Source organism: Periophthalmus magnuspinnatus, chromosome 6 (genome assembly GCF_009829125.3).
Source record: "Periophthalmus magnuspinnatus isolate fPerMag1 chromosome 6, fPerMag1.2.pri, whole genome shotgun sequence".
Taxonomy (NCBI): Eukaryota; Metazoa; Chordata; class Actinopteri; order Gobiiformes; family Gobiidae; genus Periophthalmus; species Periophthalmus magnuspinnatus.
The window spans coordinates 19,009,621-19,032,851 of record NC_047131.1 but is presented as its reverse complement, the minus strand read 5'-3'; the positions used below and the strand labels follow the sequence as shown (position 1 = coordinate 19,032,851).

General features: G+C 35.5%; 1 protein-coding gene across 2 annotated transcripts; it reads left to right on the top strand.

The window, feature by feature from the left end:
• The first annotated feature begins 461 nt into the window (after nucleotides 1-461).
• Nucleotides 462-22,682, top strand: parvb (parvin, beta). 2 transcript variants are annotated; one of them, XM_033967980.2, is made up of 13 exons: nucleotides 462-777; nucleotides 9,443-9,532; nucleotides 10,928-10,998; nucleotides 11,813-11,915; nucleotides 14,699-14,839; nucleotides 15,040-15,155; nucleotides 16,926-16,984; nucleotides 17,058-17,077; nucleotides 17,183-17,244; nucleotides 18,269-18,337; nucleotides 18,558-18,659; nucleotides 19,571-19,643; nucleotides 21,150-22,682. In XM_033967980.2, the coding sequence occupies exons 1-13, from the start codon at nucleotides 672-674 to the stop codon at nucleotides 21,224-21,226; spliced, it is 1,089 nt and encodes a 362-aa protein (XP_033823871.1). In that variant the 5' UTR covers nucleotides 462-671; the 3' UTR covers nucleotides 21,227-22,682. The 2 variants fall into 2 exon arrangements, with proteins under 2 accessions (XP_033823871.1, XP_055078453.1); XM_055222478.1 differs by lacking the exon at nucleotides 462-777 and adding an exon at nucleotides 6,586-6,705 and having other exon boundaries at nucleotides 21,150-21,643.
• Nucleotides 22,683-23,231: the final 549 nt, after the last annotated feature.

Genomic DNA, 23,231 nt, shown 5'->3' with positions numbered 1-23,231 from the left:
TAATATTGACCTTTCAGAATAGATCATATTCTTGTGAGCAAAAACATAACAGAAATTGCACTCAAGTAAGAATAAAATTTAAATGATATTACTTAAGTAGCAGTCCAAAAACTAGTTATAAAATTAAGTTATTAAAAAAAAGTGAGCCTATGTTGGAAAACTACAGCAACTAAGAATGATAAGAAAAACTGTCTGGATAGAAGATCTGGATCATAATTTGGCAAACCTGGTAAAGATAGAGCACCAAAAGAGAAAAAACTAATTCAAATGGGGTGGTGAAAGAAAGAAATGTTCAGATCATTGAATATTGTCAACATAAAGCTTTTGTCACTTGTAGACTCGCAGTGGGAAGAATAACCAACACTAAAAGTAACACTAGAATTATCCACCTCTGGAATAAAACCAGTGTGCTACAGCAGCTCAACACTGGATGGCGCTGTGAGACGCATACTCAGCAGAGGTGTGCGCAAATAAAGACTGTCTCACGTGTAAGTCATTCTTGCTTAACCATGGATGCCCCCAAACAGCGCTCTGCCCAAATCCTGGCACGCGTCTGAGCTTTTTGGGAGGGACATTTGGCACCAGCGTCTGAATACTCCACAGTCCAGAACAGGAGGTCATTTTACTGCTGCTTATACTCTAAGACACGGGACAATAACATCAAATCAACTATGTCTGGGACTCCGGGCTCCTCTGGCACCGCTAAAATGAAAAAGGACGAGTCATTTCTGGGTAAATTAGGGGGCACTCTGGTGCGCAAGAAGAAGTCTAAAGAAGGTAAGTGGATTTTAAATGTTGTTCCCCTCTGTCCATGGTGCTGTAATCACATGATCCTCTTTGAAAATACACTCGCTCCAGGATATATCACATTGTTCAATATGATTTTTATAGATTTCTAAAAATGTGGGTTTAAATAGTCGTAAACAGCATATTAATACGAGACAATATAGGAGACAATGCCAAATCCCAGGTTTACATTGAGTTATCGTGAGACTACGTGTATTTATAGTTACAGACCATTGAGTGACCCATGTCCAGAATGCAAGGTTATAAAGATAAGGGTTTTAATGGGATTTGGAGGGCTTTGGGTTGTTTTAGAGTACACATCTGCAACATTTAAAGATTTTTTTAAAACTTCTTTTTTCCTCTCTTTTTTTAAAGATTTTTTTTTATTTATTTATTTATTTTTTTATTATTTTAGTTTAGTTATGTTTTTTGTTTTGTTTTTGAGATATTAAGCTGTAACAATGTTGAGATCTCTTGGTATAGAGCTACTCAGGTTTAGCTTATAGTTTACAACCAGTTTACTGAAGCCTATTCTAGTGTAAGAATGTAATTGTGACTGCGAGTAGAACTATTTTTGTCCCACTTGGAGATGACCCATTCCAGTTTGGGATGGCGCAGAGCAGGGCTTGTCTGGTGAAGCCAACAGCTGCAGGTTTAACGCCCTGGTGTGTGTGTATGTGTGTGTGTGTGTGTGTGTGTGTGTGTACTGTCAGCCATGTGTCTCTGTGGGCATACTGTGAAAGGACCACCATCCGAACAAACAGACCTATTCAGTGTTTAGAGACCTCATTACGTTCCATGCATTCTTCTGAAAGGGGTTTTCCATATAACCTATTAGGAGACAACGATTAGGAAGAGTTTAGAAGAGCTTACCGCCCTTGATGCTGTTTGTACTGCTTAAAAGATACCTTGAAAACATGCATTCTTACCCTGAGTGGGCCACCTCTCCGCAGATCTGACTTGTAAATAGGCCTGATGGTGTCACCTGCTTGTTTTCATGAACATAAGCAAGTTTAAGGTCAAACTGTGGAACATTGTTGGCAAAGTAGTAACATCTCCATAGAGACAAGTAACTGGGGACTGGGGGGACCCTTCACCAAGTTACACACACAATAGTGAGTCTTTATTATGTTAATATATGTAGTGATTCACCAAACAACAGCTACACAACAATAGAATCTCAATAGAATTAAACAGCTCATGTGTTTAGTGGCGTTTACAGTGCCCCTCTGTGGTCAAAGGGAACTCAGCTGAAGTTGTAAACAGGGCTGTTGAAATAATGTCCACATGACAAATGGTTGAAGTGGAAAAATGACTTCACAGAGCTACTGAATAATCAAATGACCTACGCTGTATATTATTTGAAACAGTTACTTAGATACAGCACAAAAAGATGATGAAATGCACCAGTGGAAAGTGGATATGAAAAATGGGGAGAGATATAAAAAAAAAAATCACTAGATATTGCCCATTGAGTATATTAAAAAACTAAGACTGCACAATTTCGAAAAAAAAGTATTGTTATTGTGATTAAATTTGCTATAATGACTTATGAATATGTGCATAGAGGTAAAAACTACAGCTACAACAAGATATCTCTATTAAAAAAAATTAGGATATTTTACAAGGATATGTATATGTCATTTTACTACCCCTCACTGGGCCCTGATGCTCCTTTAGGTTTTCAGGCATTCGTTCTTTGTATTGACAGCAGTAAAGCCTTATATTGTATTTCCCACTGTTCTGAGTAAGTCCTGATAAAGTTTTAGGAAGTACATTTTTATCTGACACTGCTCAGTTTCTGTAGCTCACAGTGAGGAACCGTCAAATGCTCATGTTTTTTCCAAGAATGCATGGTCAGGTCCACCCCACATCCTCCTGTATTAAGTATTAATATGCATACACTGTATTGTAAAGAATATTGTGGCTTCTGTCAGGGAACAAAACATCAGCTTTTATTTTGACAAGTGCCTCTGGATTTACAAGTGAGTACTATTTACATCATAGGCATACATATTTTAGTGGCTATAACAGCTTTAAAGTGATAGTATCTAACTTTCTGGTTGTAATATACAAAAATGTGTATAGATCGGACCTAGACGACTGAGGGATCACACAGACATCTTTCTGGAGATGTAAAGTCAACCACATGATTCCATGGAAATTCAGTTAAAACCATACATCAGCACATTCTCCATGGGGGTAGATCAGTTTTATGCCATACTGTGGTATATCATAGCAAAAGGAACAACATTTCCATGGAGACAAGCAGGAAGCAGCCAAATAAGAGTCAGGTTTGTGGACATGCAAGCCAGCTTATAGTAAGGTGTTTTTCTACGTTTTCCAGTGCAAACACTCATAATGAAAAAGTATGCTTTTATTTTAGTTAGATTTAAAAAAAACAAAACAAAAACAACCTACTGACTTCAAATTGTCACCCACTAGCAGTTTCTCATGAGGTCAGCCTTGTATGTACTAGACGATGGAAGTATCTATGTCCCACCACCAACTATAGATTTATATTTGCTTATGTTTAATATTTTACAGTTTTAAACTTTTTTTATGTTCCAGTACACTTCCTACTTCTATGGGGAACATATGCATCCATTTCTTAGTATACACAAAACAAAAGCAATAGACACAACCATAATGATATTTTAAAAATCAAAATTTGTTTTATATACTGCATAATATTAGCCTACTGATGACTCAGTAAGAACATGGCAGCGGCTAACTTCTGTCTCACCAGGTTAGAAAGTCTGACATAGACAGTATTATAAGTAACATAGATCACTAGTCATTGGGCACGTATGCATGTCAAAGATCTGATGGGTGTAATCTGAATTATATCTGACCATTTTGACAAGAAAGCATACACCATAAAGGCAAACTAGTATGGCAAAGACAAAAATGAAAGAGAAAATGTGTAAAATGTGTAAATATTAACATTCATTGTACTTCATCTTCCAAATACAACAGTTAAAATCCATGAATTAATTGATACCAGGTGTGTTTGTCCAGTGATCCGAAGGTTGGCTGTTTGAATACCACCCTTGACATAAACATTGTTGGTAGAGCGGCCAGATCTGCTGAGCACAGGTTGGCAGTGTGATTCCAGCTCCTACAGATGAATGCTGTCATTGTGTCCTTGGGCAAGACACTTAGCCCCCCTTGCCCCCAGTGTCTGCATACAATGGTGTATGAATGTGTGAGTGAGTGGGTGAGTGGTTCCATGATGTTAAGTGCTTTGAGTGTGTACAAAGTGTAAAAGCACTTTAGAAATGGCCTTGTAAATGTTTCCACTGTGTATTTTTTTAATTTATCCCTTATTCTGTATATACATAGAGTAATGATCTGGTATTTTGTGTTTAGCTCAGAGTCATTTAATTCGTTGTTAATGTCACTGCTTTTGTATGTGACACTTGCTATGCTGAAGTTGATGTGAAGGTTCTATTCTTCAGTTACTGGTCAGTTTTTGGAGACTGGCTCTAGTGAGTTGAGACTGCTGTAGTTTTACTCTTGTTTTGGTGTGGGTTACCGTGTACTGTTAGCCCAGTCACGATAACATATTTTGAATATGATAATAATTAAACTAACTTGCCACTGACACAATAGCCTTAAAGTAGAATTATCCCCCAAAAACTGTTCTAAATGGATGATATGGTTAAAAAGCTCAAACTTCAATAAATAAATAGCAGAATGAAATGTTTTAGTAGTTAGTTTGTGTCTAGAAAGAGTATAGAAGTTATTTATTAAACCTTTTTCAGCTGAAATCTTATCATGGAACAGGAAAATTTACAAAACTAATGGAAAAGAAAAATATCACAATAAATACTGACTCCCAAAAATAATAGTTTCATCCACCATATGTTGAACTATAAGTCAATAAAGTAATTATCGTGACAGCCCTACCTACAGTAGCCCATGTAAATAACCAGAGGAAATTGAGTGCTTTTCCTTACATCAGAATGCTTCAATATTAACACATTATTTCATGACAAATGACATAAACATCTTAATCTATGTTCAGGGAATCTACGTAAGTACACTTGTTAGCTTGATTTTACAGTAGTTTATTTGCCCATATACGTAGACATACTTTCATAATTGCTATCTAATTAATAGAAACATAGAAGGAAAACTCATTTAAGATATTTATATGTTAGTCCACTGTGTAACTGGTGACCTCCGCCCTGCTACTGCTCTTACTCACTGTTGCCTGGACTGGTGTGAATAACCAGAGCTATATCTAGTCAACACCACCACCAACATTATTTATATTTGACATAGTAACCCCACTTTCCATCCTCTTTCTCTCTCTTTCTCTCCTTCTCTCCTCCTCCTCTTCCTTCTCCTCTTCCTCTCTCGGGACAATAGATAGATCGATTTTAATCTTCCATATGCTCCCGTGTTAGTTACTTGCTCGTTGCACTTAAAGCTCATAGTCTCCATATTGAAAGCAGAAGGAACTTGGCTTAGTACATGTTTAAGTGTATTCCCAATGGACAGTTCACTTAGAGCTATACTAACATACTTCCATAAGATAAATGATCCTGTCTGTACGTATTCAGCTGTGACTAAATTAGCACAAACTGTGATTGATGGACTTTACAACTGCTACACCAAATATTGAATGTTTGTTGTCTATAACTAGTTTTACTAATGTGAAATGACATTTATACAGAAACTTTAAATACTTTGGTTTAATCATAGACTGTATATATAAATGGACATAGCTTACGGGTTAGCCACCTCATCCCAAATAGAAATGAGCATGTGCAAGCTTCCGGTTGCATCGATTCTGGCTCCAATTCACTTTCTATTGAAAAACTGTCATTCCTTTCTCTGTTTCTGCTGCTGTCAGGCTCATCATTTTGGTCTTAGAATGTTTGTATTAATCCACGCGACATGATCCTGGTGTTTTTTTTTCTGGCTATTATAATCAAGATATATACATTAATAACAGACCAATGAGGTTCCTGTTAGCAACAGGTTTGATTGACAGCATTGCCATCGGTGTTAGGGGGAAGGGGCATTACTTTCAACAGTCTTGTTTCGGATTGGCTCTTTGGTTGCTATGATACTCATGGTTGTATTTCCAAATATGGAGCTTCAAATATAACTGCTAGCCCTAATGAGTTTCATTGGGCTGGAGCCAAATACTATGGGTGACATAGCGTTTAGTAAAATTGAATGAAAATATGAGAGAGACGTTATCATCAGAATGGATTTACAATAAATACTTTGATTAAAACATGATTAAAAAGCATACTAGGTAACATTATGCAACTTTTGTGGTGGAGGGTCGTTCACCTGCTTGTCTCTATGCTGATTGCTTTGTCTGCAATGTTCCCAGTACAGCAAATATATGTCTGTTACCATGGAGACAAGCAGTTGACAACACCAGGCCAAGGTACAACACGATTTTTTTGCGATAGATGCCTGTAGCAAAATAAATGCTAGGTAGATAGGTGAATACTAATTCCAGGCAAAGCATTAGCATCTCCTTGGAGATGAGCAAGCAACAAACCCATCACCAGAAAAGTTACATAGCACACCTTTAAGATAAATCACCCAAAATATTACACAAATCAAGTACAGTTGAATGAAATCATCTTTTGGAGTATACAATTTGAAAAAGCTTTACCAGATAATCCTTCATGTTTACATACTCTTCCATCTCCTGTGTCCTGTCTCCACACACACACACAGACAGAAGCGTCCCGTAACCAGAGCGCGGTGATGGGTGCATAGGGGGGTGCTGTGGGTGGGACAGAAATAACCACGTCAGGAGGCTCCCAGTCCCAAGTCCCACCACCTCTACCCGCTCAGAAGCACTCAAAATCAGGCATTAGCAGACTACACTAGGGGTCCGAACCATGGCAGGGCTTTTGTGCGGAACCAAGAGGAAGAAACAAGGTAATTCTGGTTTAGTCTTTGGTTTCATGAGGAACTGAACGTGTTAAAATGGAGAAGCAGGATATCTTCCCAGCATGTTTCAGATTTAGGCACTCCATGGGGTCAACAAAGGTAATTTTAGCAGCTTACGTGCTTTGGATGGTTATTTAAATACAAGTTTGGAGGATTATTTTTCATTTGTCTAACATTGTATAAGTACGTCGTCACGGATGAGTTTTTATTTCAGCGAAAGCAAAAATAGTAGTAGCACAGTCAAACTCGAACAACATTGTATTATTGTTTTAATCGTGATCATATACAGGGTTGGAGAAAATTTGGTGGAACAAAGTATACTGTATAGCAATAATTTTAGTAGGTTTTCTTTCATTTTAGAATATATTTAGTTGTAAATTAATATATTTCCTGAGAAGCATTGGGATTCAAGTTTTAATAGTTGGTTTCTTACAAAAATCCTATTTACCAGTCGTTTTCAAATAACCCATCTCAAATTATAGGTCATTTTTTCCATCACAATCTTCCATATATATTCATTCATTGTTTCTATCTCAAATTATCACATTTCCTTGGGATCAGAATCACTTTAGGATATACAGCATTTGTTTCCTGAAATTATGTCTTTCCCGTTTGTATCTTTGAACACACTTTGAATTTGACGTCCATTCTCCAGACAGGAAGTCAGACTATTATTGAGAAAAGAGGCAGTAATCTAAATGACCGATCTGTTGTGAGATTGCCTGCTTTAAGTTTAGCGTTTTTATCTGATTTGCAATTTGTAAACGACCGCTCAAATCTGATTATAATCCACTAGGGACCCCTCCTCCCCAATCTCCATACAATATCGTCTTTGGCATTGAACCCGTTGACTTGTTGTGTTAGAATATGCTTTATTGTTTTATTTTGAAGGTCGTTTTTAGACGCGTGTCCTACAGTGGGGTTGTAAATAGCAAAGTCAATGCATTGAACTCAGAGCGCATCGATTTTTGTGTGGTGCTGCGCTCACAAATTGAGGCGTACGAGGATAAAAGCCAGCCATTAGTAGAGAAAGCCCTTAAATCTGCAGAGGATCTGGACTGCAGTATATGGACCTTTCTACATACAAAGATTATGCAATGCTAAAGAGTGTGTCACAATGCAAAAATGTCAAACTTAAATTTGAGTCTAAGGAATAGGCTTGATACTTCATGTCGTTTTTTGATTTCTTTGGACATTTTCAACATGGAAATGGTACTTTCTTTGTTACTTTGTGGTCTTATACATGTGGAAACAAAACTAAATCTAAATACCGAAATAGAGGTTTCCCAGCATTTCTTTTGGTCAATATTAATTAACACAGATGGGGGCAGCAAAAAATAAAATGGTTAAAATGCTAAATTATGTTGTCCTTGGGTTTAAGGACAACAGTAATTGAAAATACCTTTTGGATATTTCATGGCGAAGTACAATGTAATCAATAGGAAAAACTGTGTCTTGTCCTCCATCTGAGAGTGTAACATCATCACATTCCAGCATTTTGAACATTCTGGTGACATAGCGTTTTAAAGGGTTGTGATAAATTTTGAGATCATTCTAAAACTGTTCAGAAAAGGTCAAATTTTGTCCCATTTATTTATTTATTTTATTTTATTTTATTTTATTTTTTTGCATTCATATTCATTCAATTGAGTTTCTAGTTTTGATACTAGTTTTAGTATTGATTATTAGGCCTACCTATTTTTATACTTTTGACAACCGTAATGCTAAATACCTTATAGGGGCTGAGTGATGAGCATAGACTGTATGAAGAAGTGGACTAAGGAAGTGTAACGTCAGTATCATAGCAACCAATTAGCCAATCCAGAGTGAGGCTGATGCCCACACTTAGCAACGCTGTCAATCAAACCTGTTGCTATCGCTGGCAGGAGTGACCTCGGGGAAAGAAGGCGTCTGATTCGTCAGTTGTTAATGTTCATATCTTGATTTATGGACACAACAGCGAAATAAAAGCACCAGGGTCATGTAGAGCGGACATTTTAAGACCAAAACGACGAGGCTCACTGCAGCAGTTACAGAAAGAGGGGTGATAATTTTTCAATGTTAAGGGAATTGGAGCCATCAAAGTAAATATATCTGTTTTTTCATAATAAGGTTCATAAACATAGATAAGCCAAAAGAAGTAGTATTTTTTTCACAGCTCACTACTATTAAAATTGCAAGTGTTGACTATTTAATTAAAAAAAATATATAACCAGAGGAAGGTTGTCACGGGGGGTAGTTAAAGGACACCATTTGCACAATACTATCAGCAGCAGAGGGGAAGGAGAGCTGCACAGGAGGACGTGCCTGGCCTTTCTCAATGCAAATGGCAGCTTGTACAGGGACTCAATATATAGTTTGGTTTTCTGTCTGACCATGCATTGTATTGTAATATTACAGGAAGAGATGCATTATCACTTCTGCAATACTGGTAAAAAGTGTAATACGTAACTTTTCTGGTGCAGAGTCTGCTACCTTGGAGATGCTATTGCTTTGTATGTTACTACACAGGCCAAGTTAAGGGCCAGATCTGTGGAGAGGTAACCCCGGTCATACCAACATTGCATTTTTCTAACCCCTGTAATTGAATAAATATGATAGATAACATATATAACTTAATATCTCATAAAAGCAAGTAGCGAACACTCCGCCAGAAAAGTTACATAGTGTTGTGTTGTCTTGGCTTTTAGTGTGATGTTATTTATCTGTATTTGTCTGTCTCTAGTGAGTGATCTTCATGAGGAGGGGAAAAATGCCATCAATGCTCCCATGTTGCCTGCAGGGACAGAGATCCACCCAGAGGACACAATGCTGGGTAAGAACAGTGCTACACTCCTACAGCCAATATCTAATACCAATTATAATATGAAATTATGTGTGGCTCAGTAAGTACAGCGTGCACCTACCCAAAGCTTTGTGGTTCAAACTTATGCCATCATTGCTTCATTGTGAGTAAGTGCATATAGAGAGTGAATACACAATAGAGATGATTTAAATGAAAGCCCGCAAATTATGTGGCATCCATCCATTTTCTTCCGCTTATCCGGGGCCGGGTCAGGTCAAATCATGCACATGTTATGAAAATAGTAAAGTATAAAATGGTGCAAGTGGCTTTTTGACCCATGTAGACCTCCACCAAGGCGTGATCTCGCATTGAACGATATCAAAGATTAGTGTTATGTTTATTGATAAGAGAGAAAACAGTGTATTTTACTCAGCGGTGGAAGAAGTAGTTTTGTTACTTAAGTAAAAAATACATATACCGGAACAGAAAAATATTCAAGTAAAAAAAAAACACCAACTAATTAAGTAAAAGTATTAAAATACCCATTTAAAATTTGAGTTAAAGAGTAAAAAGTCAAAATATTTTGCTCATATTTTGAGGTCTTCAGAGCTTCAAATGTAGTGATGTTGATAATGATTTGTGCTGAATTTTGTTCAACAGAAACAACTGAATTAAGACTTTTTTTTCCTGGCTGTTTTTATTTGTATATTTTTGTGCTCCATCCACCTTGGTAAAAATAAACCCCTTCAGACTTTTCAGTCCTTTTTAAAACTGTAGTAGAGTAGAAAGTATAGATACGTACTCTCAGATGTAGTGAAGTAAAAGTTAAAAGTATCAACAAGTATAGATACCTAAAATTTTGACTTGTACCTCCTCATTTTCCAAACATACTCTTAACATCCTAATTATTCACCATAATGAGTTTATAAGCACTTTTCACAACTTACTTACAACTTTGCTGTCACAATAAAGCAACAACTAGCATGCTAACAGTGCTTCTTCCTGGTTCACGGACAATAAAACACATGAATTTATCTGTACTATGGGAAAAACACATTTTACTTTATTACATGAACAATTAGGTACAGCCCCTTTAAATTGTGTATTTTGTTCCTAAAATACTTGACAATAATATTATTTTAAAATCAACTTAGACTGTTAAAATATACCTAAAGTATAAACTAGTTGTACTGAGGTCACAGAGGTCACATAGAGTTGCAGTAGGGAGCGTGAAAACATCAGGGACTGGCGTTGTGGAGGAGCAGGAAATGAAAGTGGGTGCGGACCTCCTCTGTCTTCAGCCGTGTGTGAATCACAGTTTGACAAAGGCACTCACATGTGTCACTAGAGCCGGCAACCGGAAATTTAAATGTTGTAAATAAAATGGCTGACAGTTTTAATGTTGTCTGTTGTTGTGTTAATCAGAGGAAAATGCAGAGAGGATCATGCTGGACCCCACCTCAAGAGAAAACCTGAAATTTAAAGATCTGGTCAAGGTACGATGCAAGTTGGGGCTTTTTTCTGTGGTTGCCATGGTAAACCCCCTGCCTTCCAACAGTAATTACATACTTTCCATTGGCTTATTTTTAGTCTTGTTATACTATATATGCCCATTAACTTGCAGCAGGTTGGAACTATAAATATACAGATGAATAGTGACAGTTCAGAAATGTTATAAAATATGGAATAGGTTTTGACATTTTACCTATTTACATTCATTCAATTGCACCTAAAATCATGCATTCTCATTGTGAGTGGGCTTGCCTTTCCACAGATTCTTTAACTTGTCCTGGTTGCATCACACCCTTGTCTCCATGGAGATTTAGAAAAATGAAATGCAATACTGTGGAACGTTCAGACAAGCAGGACATTTACATAGTGCATCTTTAAATATTACAATATTTTCTGTCCATAAACAGACCTGGAGTTGTGTTTTGTGTCATTCGCACGTTTAAGACACAAACCCTGCAAATTTAGGCTAAGTTCTTCTCTCAAACAGAAAACACTCTGTTCTACTTTCTGTGTGCCACTATGTTTTTAAAACTCCATACACCTTCACTCGAACAATTTGTATAATTTCAGCCCTGACGTTGCCATTCTCTACTGAACTAAAGGTTACAAGGAGCTATTAACTTGAAAACTACCGCTTCGTGGCAGCTTATATATAGGCCTTTTAAATATATACTTAGTGGCTGTTTGACTCTGAAATATTTTTTTTTTCTACCTGATCAAACACTTTCAGAAACTTTACTTGTGGACTTTTAAAAGTTAAAGTTGTAATTTAAGTGGAAAACCTTGACTTTCTCTCAGGTTCTTATTGACTGGATCAACAGTGAGCTGGAGGAGGACCGGATCATTGTCAAAGACTTAGAAGAGGACTGTTACGACGGGCAAGTGCTGCAGAAACTCTTCGGTGAGAAACTGTAACAACTGCTATATATATATATATATATATATATATATATATATATATATATATATATATATATATATATATATATATATATATATATATATATATATATATATATATATATATATATATATATATTTTTTTTTTTTTTTTTTTTTTAATTTTTTTTTTACTGACCCCTTGTGGTAGAAGTCAGTATCACAGGCTTTGTCTCATACGATTGCAGAAGTTCTTTCCATAGGTTTATTCACTGTCGATCTTGACAGCAAATAAGTTCTATAGGGACTACAGAGCTGTTTTAAAGCCTCCCAGAGAACCAGTGCATTGTTGACAGAGAACGTTTTACACAAATAAACCTATTTTATATCATATTTGAGCGGCAAAACTTTTAGAGGCAAAAGTAGGCGAGGCGGAATAAGGTCAATACTGAGACTAAAATTTATGAAGTCTGCAGTGACCAATATATGTTCAGCTTGTTTTTGTTTTTTAGATTATGTTATACTATGGGAGGCGACCATACTCCTGCTAAGGCACTTTTGCTACTGGCATCAGAACAGATGTCACATTTATAATAATATCCAAATGTAAAAGCTATAATAAATGTGATAGATATAATACTCCTTTATAAACACCAATGTCTTTCAGTTCATTTTGGAAGCCTTAGAGATTCTTCAATTTAGCGTTTCAGTGGTATCAGCAAAGTAACCTGAACTAATTTGTGCATCAAACATAAACAAGACTTCTTTTATGGGGAAAACATCCAAACTTAATCAAGCACGTCAGGAATGCCAGCTACGCAACATTCAGTAACATTGCCCTCCAGTGGTAGGTTATGGTACAACTTGTGTATTTCTGAGGATGTTGATATTCAAATAGGAAAAACAAATCAGTGCAACATCAGTATATTTTTTACTGTTTGTGATTTAATTTATTAATTTTATTAATTTTATTTTATTTATTTTATTTATTTTATTTATTTTATTTATTTTATTTATTTTATTTATTTTATTTATTTTATTTATTTTATTTATTTGCTGTACAGTTTGAGTGAAGGATAGATTAAAAATAAATAAGAATTAGCCAGTGTATTGCCCAAGCCAGAAAGTCTGTGACCATTTTGGCTTAAATTTTCTCCCATAATGCGTTTATACTATTTACTATTATTCTCTATAAATTTTGCCCATGTATTTTGTATTGTAAATCTTTGAAACCATCAAGCAACAACTCAATTATTTCAGCTGATCTGCCTCTGTCAAAACTTGACTTTCATCTTGTTGACACTTTTTATTCCCCTCAAATAGATTTCACAAAATATTTCATCATATGTGAGATCAAAACACATCTTACAATTACATTTGTCAATCCTCATCACTCAAAGAGGTTATGTAAAGCCAATATTCACCAATGATTAGTTGACTAAAAGGGGGCGTGGCGAAATCTGACCCAAACTCACAAGACCACACCTACATGGGAGATCATGCAAAAACAATTATTTATATAGAAAAAGGTACTAGGAAACAATATGTTTATATAAAGAAATTAAATTGGTGAATCATGAGTTTAATCTGTCATTGCACATCACATGTGTCAAACTCAAGGCCCGCGGGCCAAATGTGGCCCTCCACATCATTTTATGTGGCCCTCGACAGGGTAAATTAGAAGGTATGATGGTCTTAACATGTCATTTTATCAAGAGATATGCTGTTACACAGCCATATTTTTACACCTATACAAATGAATATGCAATATTTGTAACTTGAATAAGTAATAAATACAGAAACAGTTAATTAAAAGTTAAAAAGTTAGTTACATTTATTTTACATCTGGCCCTTTGAGGATAGCAATTTTGCTGATGTGGCCCTCGATGAAAATGTCATTGACACCCCTGTTGTACATAATAAAAACTCATTCAACTTACTCATCGACTTACTCATTCAAATTTTGGTCGGCTAAAGCCCAGAGATCCACTAGTTTTATGTAATCAGCTCTTCAACTTTATTTCTATTTTTTGAGTTATTTGTAGCCTTTCTTTTGTGTTTGGACACCCACACCATAGAGATGCTTAGGGAGCTTCCTGATTCTGAGTTGTTAAAGTTCAGAGCTTGTAGTTCATGGGTCATATTTTTTATTATTTTTTAGAGGAACAAAGTCGACTGTGATGGAAAAAAGCCAAGAAATTTTCTTTTCTTTTTTAACTCCACTTCTGTTTTCGTCTGTAAAACCACAAACATGACGACAGAACTGAAAGATTACATTTTTTTTTGATAAAAAATAAACACACACTTGCACTGATGCATGTTGTTCATACATTTCCTGGAGACCCATCCTCTATAGTCACTACTTGCCCATCCCTGACCTTGATCTATTTTATCTCATATCTGAACTTTGTATCATGTTGTTGATCTAAAAGGATTTACATCATGGGGACCTGATTTTAGATAAGTCTCCATGATGTGAGTGTGTATACAGATTAGGGTTGTCAAAAGGGTTGTCGAAAATCAGATACTAATTGATACTAAAATTAGTATCAAAACTAAATATGCATTTAATCAAGTGTCGATACTAAACAAATAGACATAACTGGATAAAATGTGACCTTTCCTGAACAGTTTCATCTTGAGTTTTATCAGAACTAGTGTAACATTATATGGTATAATAAACAAATGCTATTATTTTGTGTTGAAATGTATAATACTGTGCTCACACTTACATAGCAAACCAGATTACAGATTGTTCCAGATGTAGTTTAGAACAGTTACCATTTCGCGTTTGTTATGTTACAGAGCAGCTGTCGGGTCGAAAGCTGAATGTGGCCGAGGTGACTCAGTCTGAGATCGGGCAGAAGCAGAAGCTGCAGACTGTTCTAGAGGCAGTGAACGAGCAGCTCCGCCCCCATGGCTGGAGCGTCGAGTGGAGCGTCGACTGTCAGTACATATTCTACATTGCCATAAATAAATAAATGTATTTTTATCTTTTATAATTGCAGATATTATTAGGTTCAGTTGTGGGGTTTATCTGTCAATGTCGTGCAAACTCAAAGTCAAAAGTTAAAGGAGGATTTATAATGTTCATAGCTTTAAAGGCTGTACTGTACAACTGTTTTTGTTTTGTTTTTTTCTTGCAGCTATTCATTCAAAGAACATAGTGGCGATTGTGTATCTACTGGTTGCCTTGGCGATGCACTTCCAGGCTGCTATCAGACTACCTGAACATGTCTCAGTACAAGTGGTGGTGGTCAAGGTAAACTGATGTAACAAATACTCAAAGTACTCAAGCAGATCATTATGAAGACTGACATGAGCATTGCATAACATATTTTTTATTATCTGTGGGATAGTAGGCAACAGTAATATTTTATCCACAATTTGTCAGACTGCTGTAGCTTTTGTGGAGTGTTGACGCCCAATTACTGGAGATAATAAAGTCTGGTCAATGATATACCTGTTTAGTGTAAATGGTAAATAGTCACATTTTTATATAGCACTTTTCCACTGTCAAGGCACTCAAACGACTTTACATCAAAACAAACACATTCGTACACCAATGTATACAGACACTGAGGATGAGGTGGGTTAAATATCTTGCCCAAGGACACAACGACACACATAGATTCATTTGTGGGATCTAGAATCACACCGCCAACCTGTGGGTAAAATTGTATTGTCTAAATGTCAGAGGTGGGTAGAGTAGTCAAAAATACTTGAAGTACAAAATAGAAGGCCAAGAAATTACTCAAATAAGAGTAAAAAAAGTGTTTGGGAAAACTACTACTCAAGTAAGAGGGTAACTGTCAGACGTATGATCTGGTTTATGATTTGAAGTCTATGTAAGGACAAAGAATAAAACATAAAAGGTGCTCTGTGTAACTTTTCTGATTGCAACACTTTCTAAAATTACAATACAGTACTCAAATATATTGTGTATGTTTCTCACACGCTTGTGACCAAATGCTTCCATTCAGTTAGATTCTGTGTCTTTTTGTGGGAAAATAAAGTCACAATGAACAGCTCCAAACATGACTTCCTCAAACTCTCTTCCCTCACGGCTCCTCTCTGCTCTGCGCCTCTGAGCCGTGTCTCTGGAAAATGTGTACCGTTTACACCAGCCCCAGACTGTGTGTGGAGGCGCGTGGTGTGTCACGTTGTTGTTGTTTTTTTTTATAAATACCAACTTGACCTTGTTTTCTGCATACAGAGGCTTTATAAATGAGGGCCAACTCTGTAGATAGGTGACTCCTCTCACAATAATAATACATGATTTTTCAAGGCATTTTGAGCAATAAAAACACAAATAACACATGGAAGAAAACACAAGTAACACATGGAAGATGGATGACTGTAATGCCATACTGCAGAACAGTCCAAGCAAAGCAATAACATCCCCATGGAGACTAGAAAAGTTACATTGTGCACCTTTAAGTAATACACAAAATCTGGTATTTTCACAAAAATGAGAAAAGAAGAGATCTAAAAAAGCAGCATAAGAAACACACAATAATTTAATATATATCAACCTAAAGCTTTTGTCACATGTAGACTTACTCACAGTGGGAAGAGTAACTAAACTTTTACTCAAGCAATGGTACTGTTACTTCAATAAAAATATTACTCAAATAGGAGTACTTAATTAATATTTTTACTCAAATAACTGGCAGGTGCTCAATTGGTAAAGCGTTTGCTCACTTACCTACAAGTTGAGAGTTCAATCCCAGCTCCTAAGCGTGCATACTGTCGTTGTGCACGCCTAACCCATCTCTCCAAAAGAGTGTATCAGAACTTTGCAATTAAGCAATTTTTGCAATTACAAAAATGTTGTGAAATGTTGGAAATACAATAAATGACCTGCTCAAAACGATAGCCAGATAAAAACCTGGAGCCACTTCTCTAATCTTTCTCTACAGATAATTTTGACAGTATAGTAGCCAGTAAGTAGTAGTAAGTAGCTGTTTGAAATAGTAGTGAGCCAAATAATTGTAATTATAACTTTTGCCCTCTTTTTTCTTTTACACAGAAACAAGAGGGCGTCCTGCACACAGCTGTAGTGACCAAAGAGCTGACCAGCACCACAGAGTAAGTCACATTTTCATTCATGAAAACCTCTTGATTGTCGCTGTGTAATCAGGGCTGTTTTTGGCGTTTGCAGGATGATGCTGGGAAGATTTGGTGAGTATCGTCTGAACATCTGGTCCAAGTTGTAACATTATGCTAATGGATTTTTGATGATTTTTCTGCTCCTCTCCTAATTTCCTTTGGGTTATTTTTGTCCAGAGAGAGATGCATTTGACACTCTGCTGGATCACGCACCTGACAAGCTCAACGTGGTGAAAACGGTAAATAGTTTTCTACAGTATCATGTTTTTATGAGGGAGGGCATCTGACTTAGAATACATACATTTCAAAAAAAATGATTACATGAAATGACATTACAATTACATTAGTTTTGCTAAATCATTATCCTAAATCAACTTTTACTTCTAACTTGACAGTGACAGTTTTGTGATGGTGTTTCCTCATCATATCTTAGAGTTGTATTTTGCATGTTGACTAATCCTACATGCAAGGTTGAGTGCTCACAAAATTTCTATTTCTATCCGTCCTTCTCTGTACTTATTATTGTGCTTATGATTATTTGAAAAATTAAGACTACAAATTATATAATGTAGGGTTCAAAAATGTCACATAGCAAATGTTTACATGGCAATGCACTGCTTGCAACAGTAAAATCAGTTCTGCTCTCCATTTGACAGTCTAAACTATAACTAAACTATATTATTATGAATGCATTCCTTTGTTAATGTCTCATATCTAGCTGAATTTATTATAAAAGTAACAAGATGATAAATTATTTTTTCTGTATTCAGTGCCGCCAACCTCGACAGCAAATAAGTTATATTCAGACTACAACCCCATTTTCAAGCCACCCAGAGTAAGGGTGATTTGTGACCTGTTGGAGCACATAAACATTGGACATTTTATACAAATTAATCTGATTTATATAATATTTTAGCAGCAATACATTTCTCTGTTTGATCATTGAAACAAGTGGGATTTGCTCTTAAACTCTAACACAAACACCAGTGTGGTTTAATAGCATTCAGAAGTAAAAGTGGGTGGACCAGAATGAGGTGGATTTATAAAGCAAGCATATTTATAAATAAAATCCTTCTTCAATCTGTATTATTTTATTCTTTTTCTAAACAAGTACAATATTTTCAATGTGATCTGCTATTTTAAAACTCTCTGTCTGATTATTTTCCACATTATACACCAAGAAAACAGATTATCAGTTATACTCTTCTCTGTATAAAATGTTGCCACAAATTGTGCTAAATACAATTACTATTGTCTTGGCAGTCTCTCATTACCTTCGTGAACAAACATTTGAACAAGCTGAACCTGGAGGTGACTGAGTTGGAGACTCAGGTTTGTGAACTAAAATGTGATTTATGGATTCATTATTCATGCTGTTATCGCAAGTGCTTCATGTTTAATTCATGGGGGTCACCCATGGGTTTCAGCTTCATTTAAGGCATAACTCTGGCTTTGAATAATTAAATAGATACAATCTGATCTGATATGATGAACACATGTGGTAATATGGAGGCTCATTTTGTCATTATCTTAAATGCATGTGATTATTCAGTTTGCAGATGGAGTCTACTTGATATTACTGATGGGGCTGCTTGAAGACTACTTTGTCCCTTTGTACAACTTCTTTTTGACGCCAGAGAACTTTGAACAGAAGGTAAACTATACAAACATGCACTTATTATAACAAAAAACATGTTTTTTTTTTGTTTTTATTTCCACATAGCTACTGGGCTCAGCATGAATGCCTGGCATAAAACTTACCAAATACAAAAGTTATTCAGATTCACATACTCACATACTCAAAATATGTTAATGCTTTGACAGATTGTTCCATAATAAGGAACATATATGCCTAAGGACATAAATGTCCACTCACAAAGACAGCTGCAAAAATCATCATAGATTAATATTTTTTTCATACTTTTTTTTTTAAACAAATTCCAAAGATCTACCCCTGCTCCAAACAATAATATCAAATTTATAGAAATAATCAGAATTTTAAGCCCTTAATGGCCAACTTCAATTTCACATGTAGTGTAAGAATGTCCTCTAAAATTGCAGTATCTTCCTGAAGCCAGGTTATAGTGGGGCACATTTTTAATGTGCCCAAGGAAGTTTCAACTTTAAAATTTTAAGTTAAGTACGTAAGTTTATTTTTACTTTTTGTGTATCATCAGCTGAAAATCTGTTCTGAGGTGTCCTTCCTATTGTTTATTATGGGGCCTTGAGAAAACTTTTCAAAATCAAAATTTTTCATAACAATGAACATGTAATCAAATATTCAGGTATGTTTGATTTTATTTTTGAGAAAAGTTAATTCAATCTCAATAATACCCCCAAAAACATTCTTCAATTAATTGTTGCTGTGTGTTAGTTAAGTTGCTTCTCCACAAATACGACCCATAACTTGTCCTGATGGGTACAACCTGGTTGTATCCATGGAGATAGATCATTGTAATGCCATAATGTGCAACAGGCAAATCAATTCCAATTCACTGCAGAGTATCAATGATTTTACAGGTGAAAAGATCACTTATGCCTGTCTTTACCTTTGATGTCACATAGGTTCACAATGTCGCCTTTGCTTTTGAGCTTATGCAAGATGGAGGCCTGAAGAAACCCAAAGCCAGACCAGAAGGTACCACACAATATAATATACATTTAAATATATATTTCATAACGTCATAACATTATGAAATTTTAAGTGAAAAACAGAACCATGTGAAATCAGTTATTCGTGCTAATTTTTGACCACTAGATGGCAATATACCCTTGTTTTATGATAGTGGGTGAAGGATTTTGTTATATATAACTAAGCTACTTCCACAAAATCTTTCTCTTTATTTAAAATTTTAGTACTTTTTATATGCAAACATTTATTCTGTTGTTAATGTATGTTTGTTATTGATCTATCCTTATTATATACATCCCTTAATATCTTGCTGAACATCTATGCATTTTCCATATAACCTAGTTTCCCCAGCTAAACATTCACAACTACCATGTGTTTTTCTCCATAATTGGGACCATTAAAGCCATTATATCTTCATGCTGGCGAGGCAGTCCTTCCCCAATCTACTGTACAACATCTGTGCCCTCATTTGCATAAAGTTTGCTTAGCTTCGTTTGCTCATATCTCGGGGGTTCATTAAAAATCAAAGAAACTGTGCCCAAATCTGTTAATGATATCAATTGTGTCACAGAGGCTCCCAGATAAAAGAGTGGGGGGTGTTGCATGCTGGGTAAAAAAATAAAATGATGCAATGTTGTGGCTGTGACAATAACTCAAGGGAGACCTGGATTTCGTCAGGAGCCTTATAAGTGAATATGTAGGGCACACGGTGGAATACCTGACTGAATACTGTGCATACATCATAACATAATGGTGTGTTTTCCAACTATTTTAAACATATAGTTTATCCATGACAAGTTTAGTTTAGTTTAGTGGGCTAGAAGAAATATCAGTTATGTTTATTATGCAAATTAGTAATAGTGGCTACATATAGGTCTAATAGAAAAACTGTAGTTCACTGACAACAATCACACTTTCATTCATTCATAATGGGAAATTTTTGAATTGATTGATTTAGTATAGAGACAAAAAAAACTAGCATGATCCAAAAGTTGTTGACTTTCTACTTATTATTATTGTTTCATATTGTACCACACCAATGCAATATCATCTCCAGTGTTTTTGTAATTAAGAGTAAATCAGCATTAGAGTTCTCATCAGTAAAAGCTACATTTGATTTGAACATGTTTACCTCAGATCTGGGGACACAGGTAGGCTAAGTTTATGACATTTAAAATCAAAATCTTATACACTGCCCATTGTCAAAAAGTGCGTACCTCTCTTCAACCCCAAAGTTGGCTGTTAAACCTGTTGCTTTATTTATTTTTATAACGGAAGAACATTTGGCATTGTAAGGCACAATTTTATTATTATTATTATTATTATTATTATTATTATTATTATTATTATTATTATTATTATTATTATTATTATTATTATTATTATTATTATTATTTATATATATATATTATTATTATGTTTTTTTTAGAGCACCTTTAATGAACACTGATTAAGACTGAAGAGCCAACAGGAAGTGACTTTATTTATTCACTTTCAAATTTTCTTTTGCAGATGTGGTCAACCTTAATCTCAAGTCCACCCTGAGAGTACTATACAACCTCTTCACCAACTACAAAAACACAGAATGACTCTTGACATAATATCACTGCACTGAACACTGCTTTGTGCCTATATAACTGCTTGTAGAGTCTGGACACTGGGACAGCTGGGAGGACCTCTACTCATTACTATGTATGACTCAAAATGACCCATGGGAAGAAACTCAGGATGTGGGTATTTCATCTCCTCCAAATGTCACTATTTATTTATTCTTTGTTGAATGTTAACCGCGACCAAGCAAACCCCGTAACCTTTCAGAGAGAATTTGAATATACAACTGTCCCGGGAAATAGCGGGAGGGCAGAATATAAAACCAAAGGGTAATAGACTGTCGCTGTTGAACCAAATGTGATATTTTTGGGGATGAATTTGCTTTTCAAATAACGTGACTGACACTACTCATATTTGTGCAGACCAAAAACTGAACTCAATTTATTATCTTGAATGTTTGGAAAATGATGTATTGAGGTTATAGTTTTGTTACATAATAATCTAAGTAATTGTGTAAAAACAAGACATTTCAAGAAATTAATTTTAAAAAATACATGTCAAAACAGAATAGAACAAATTAAAAAAGCTCTGTCAAACTGTGTTTGGTTGAAAAGTTACGCAGTACACCTTTAAACCTTTCTGTCAAAAGGTACATAAACCTGCTTGTCTTCATGGTTGCCTCTCCACAGATGTAACTTGGCCTGGTGGTGCATTATTTCCATGAAGATTTAATTTAAGTTTAATGCCATATTGTGTAATATAGGGAACACAGGTACTATGTAACATTGTGTAACAAAGGTAACATAGGCAAAGTGATAACATCTCCATGGAGACAAGCAGGTGCATGACTCCTCAAGCAGGTGTGTAACTCCACCAGAAAAGTTACGCAGTGCACCTGTAAAGAACACTATTTGTTAAAGCCGTTGTCACATTCATTTTGACTGTGTTATAAAATGATGTTATGTGATTAAATAAGCCAAATCATCAAGATTTTTTCATTCATAGTTTTTCCAAATCCTCTTAATTTAATGCAGTGTTCAGGAGGTCCATGTACCTGACATCTTTGCGGTATCCAGGCAACTAATGGAGACTGATATGGCTCTATTCAAACAAGCCACATACAACACAAACAAACCGCGTACACTTACTCACTATTGTTAAGTGCAGCCAGTGCAGTGGGAACATTGAGACCATAAACCATGTACTGCAAAATAGGCCATTCCTAATCAATGCCATTTGAAGTAACCAGTTAGATAACGCTTTTCTGTAATCAGGACAAAATGATGTGAAGAATTGTTATTAATAATTTGACTTAATGTGTAATAATGAGTAGAATTAATTTCATAACTTTATTTTGCAGTCAGTTTTACACTTTTGTGTAATGTTAGTGCATCTCTCTGATTGTTATTAAGTTGATATTGCCTCCATGTTTTGCCATTCTGCTTTGGATTTTACCACCAATATATTTGACCACGTTATTTATATTTACTGTGCCTTTTTTGTAATATAATAAAGTGAATATGTTAGGTTAGACTACTGATTTCAATAAAACAGTCATAGTGTAACATATCAAATATTAAATATATGAAAGCATATTATGCAAAATCGAGTTTTTGTCACTGTCTATGTTATAACGTCGTTCTCTCATCAAAATGTGTGTTTAGTGATCTCTCCCAGCCCCATTCAAACCCTCCTTAAGGTAAGCTGTAAGAATCTGTGCAATGCTTACATCACCCATGCACCCATGTGACAATTCACCATAAATATACAACATGTTACAAAACAATACACTACAACTCCACAAACCTGATGCGACATGCAGTAGTTTCATTAGCGAAATGCACGTCGATTGTGTTGTGATAGCCCTCTGAAAGGGGAGCAAAGGGAGGGAGGACACAATTTGTCAAAAAGGAAATGGAAACTTGTTAAACGTGCTAGTGTGCTGTTTTAGGCAAATATGGCACTTTCAAAACAATAAAAAGCAACTTTGTGAAATGTGTCAAGTGCTAGCAATTAATACCTCATATAATACCTCAAGTGTAA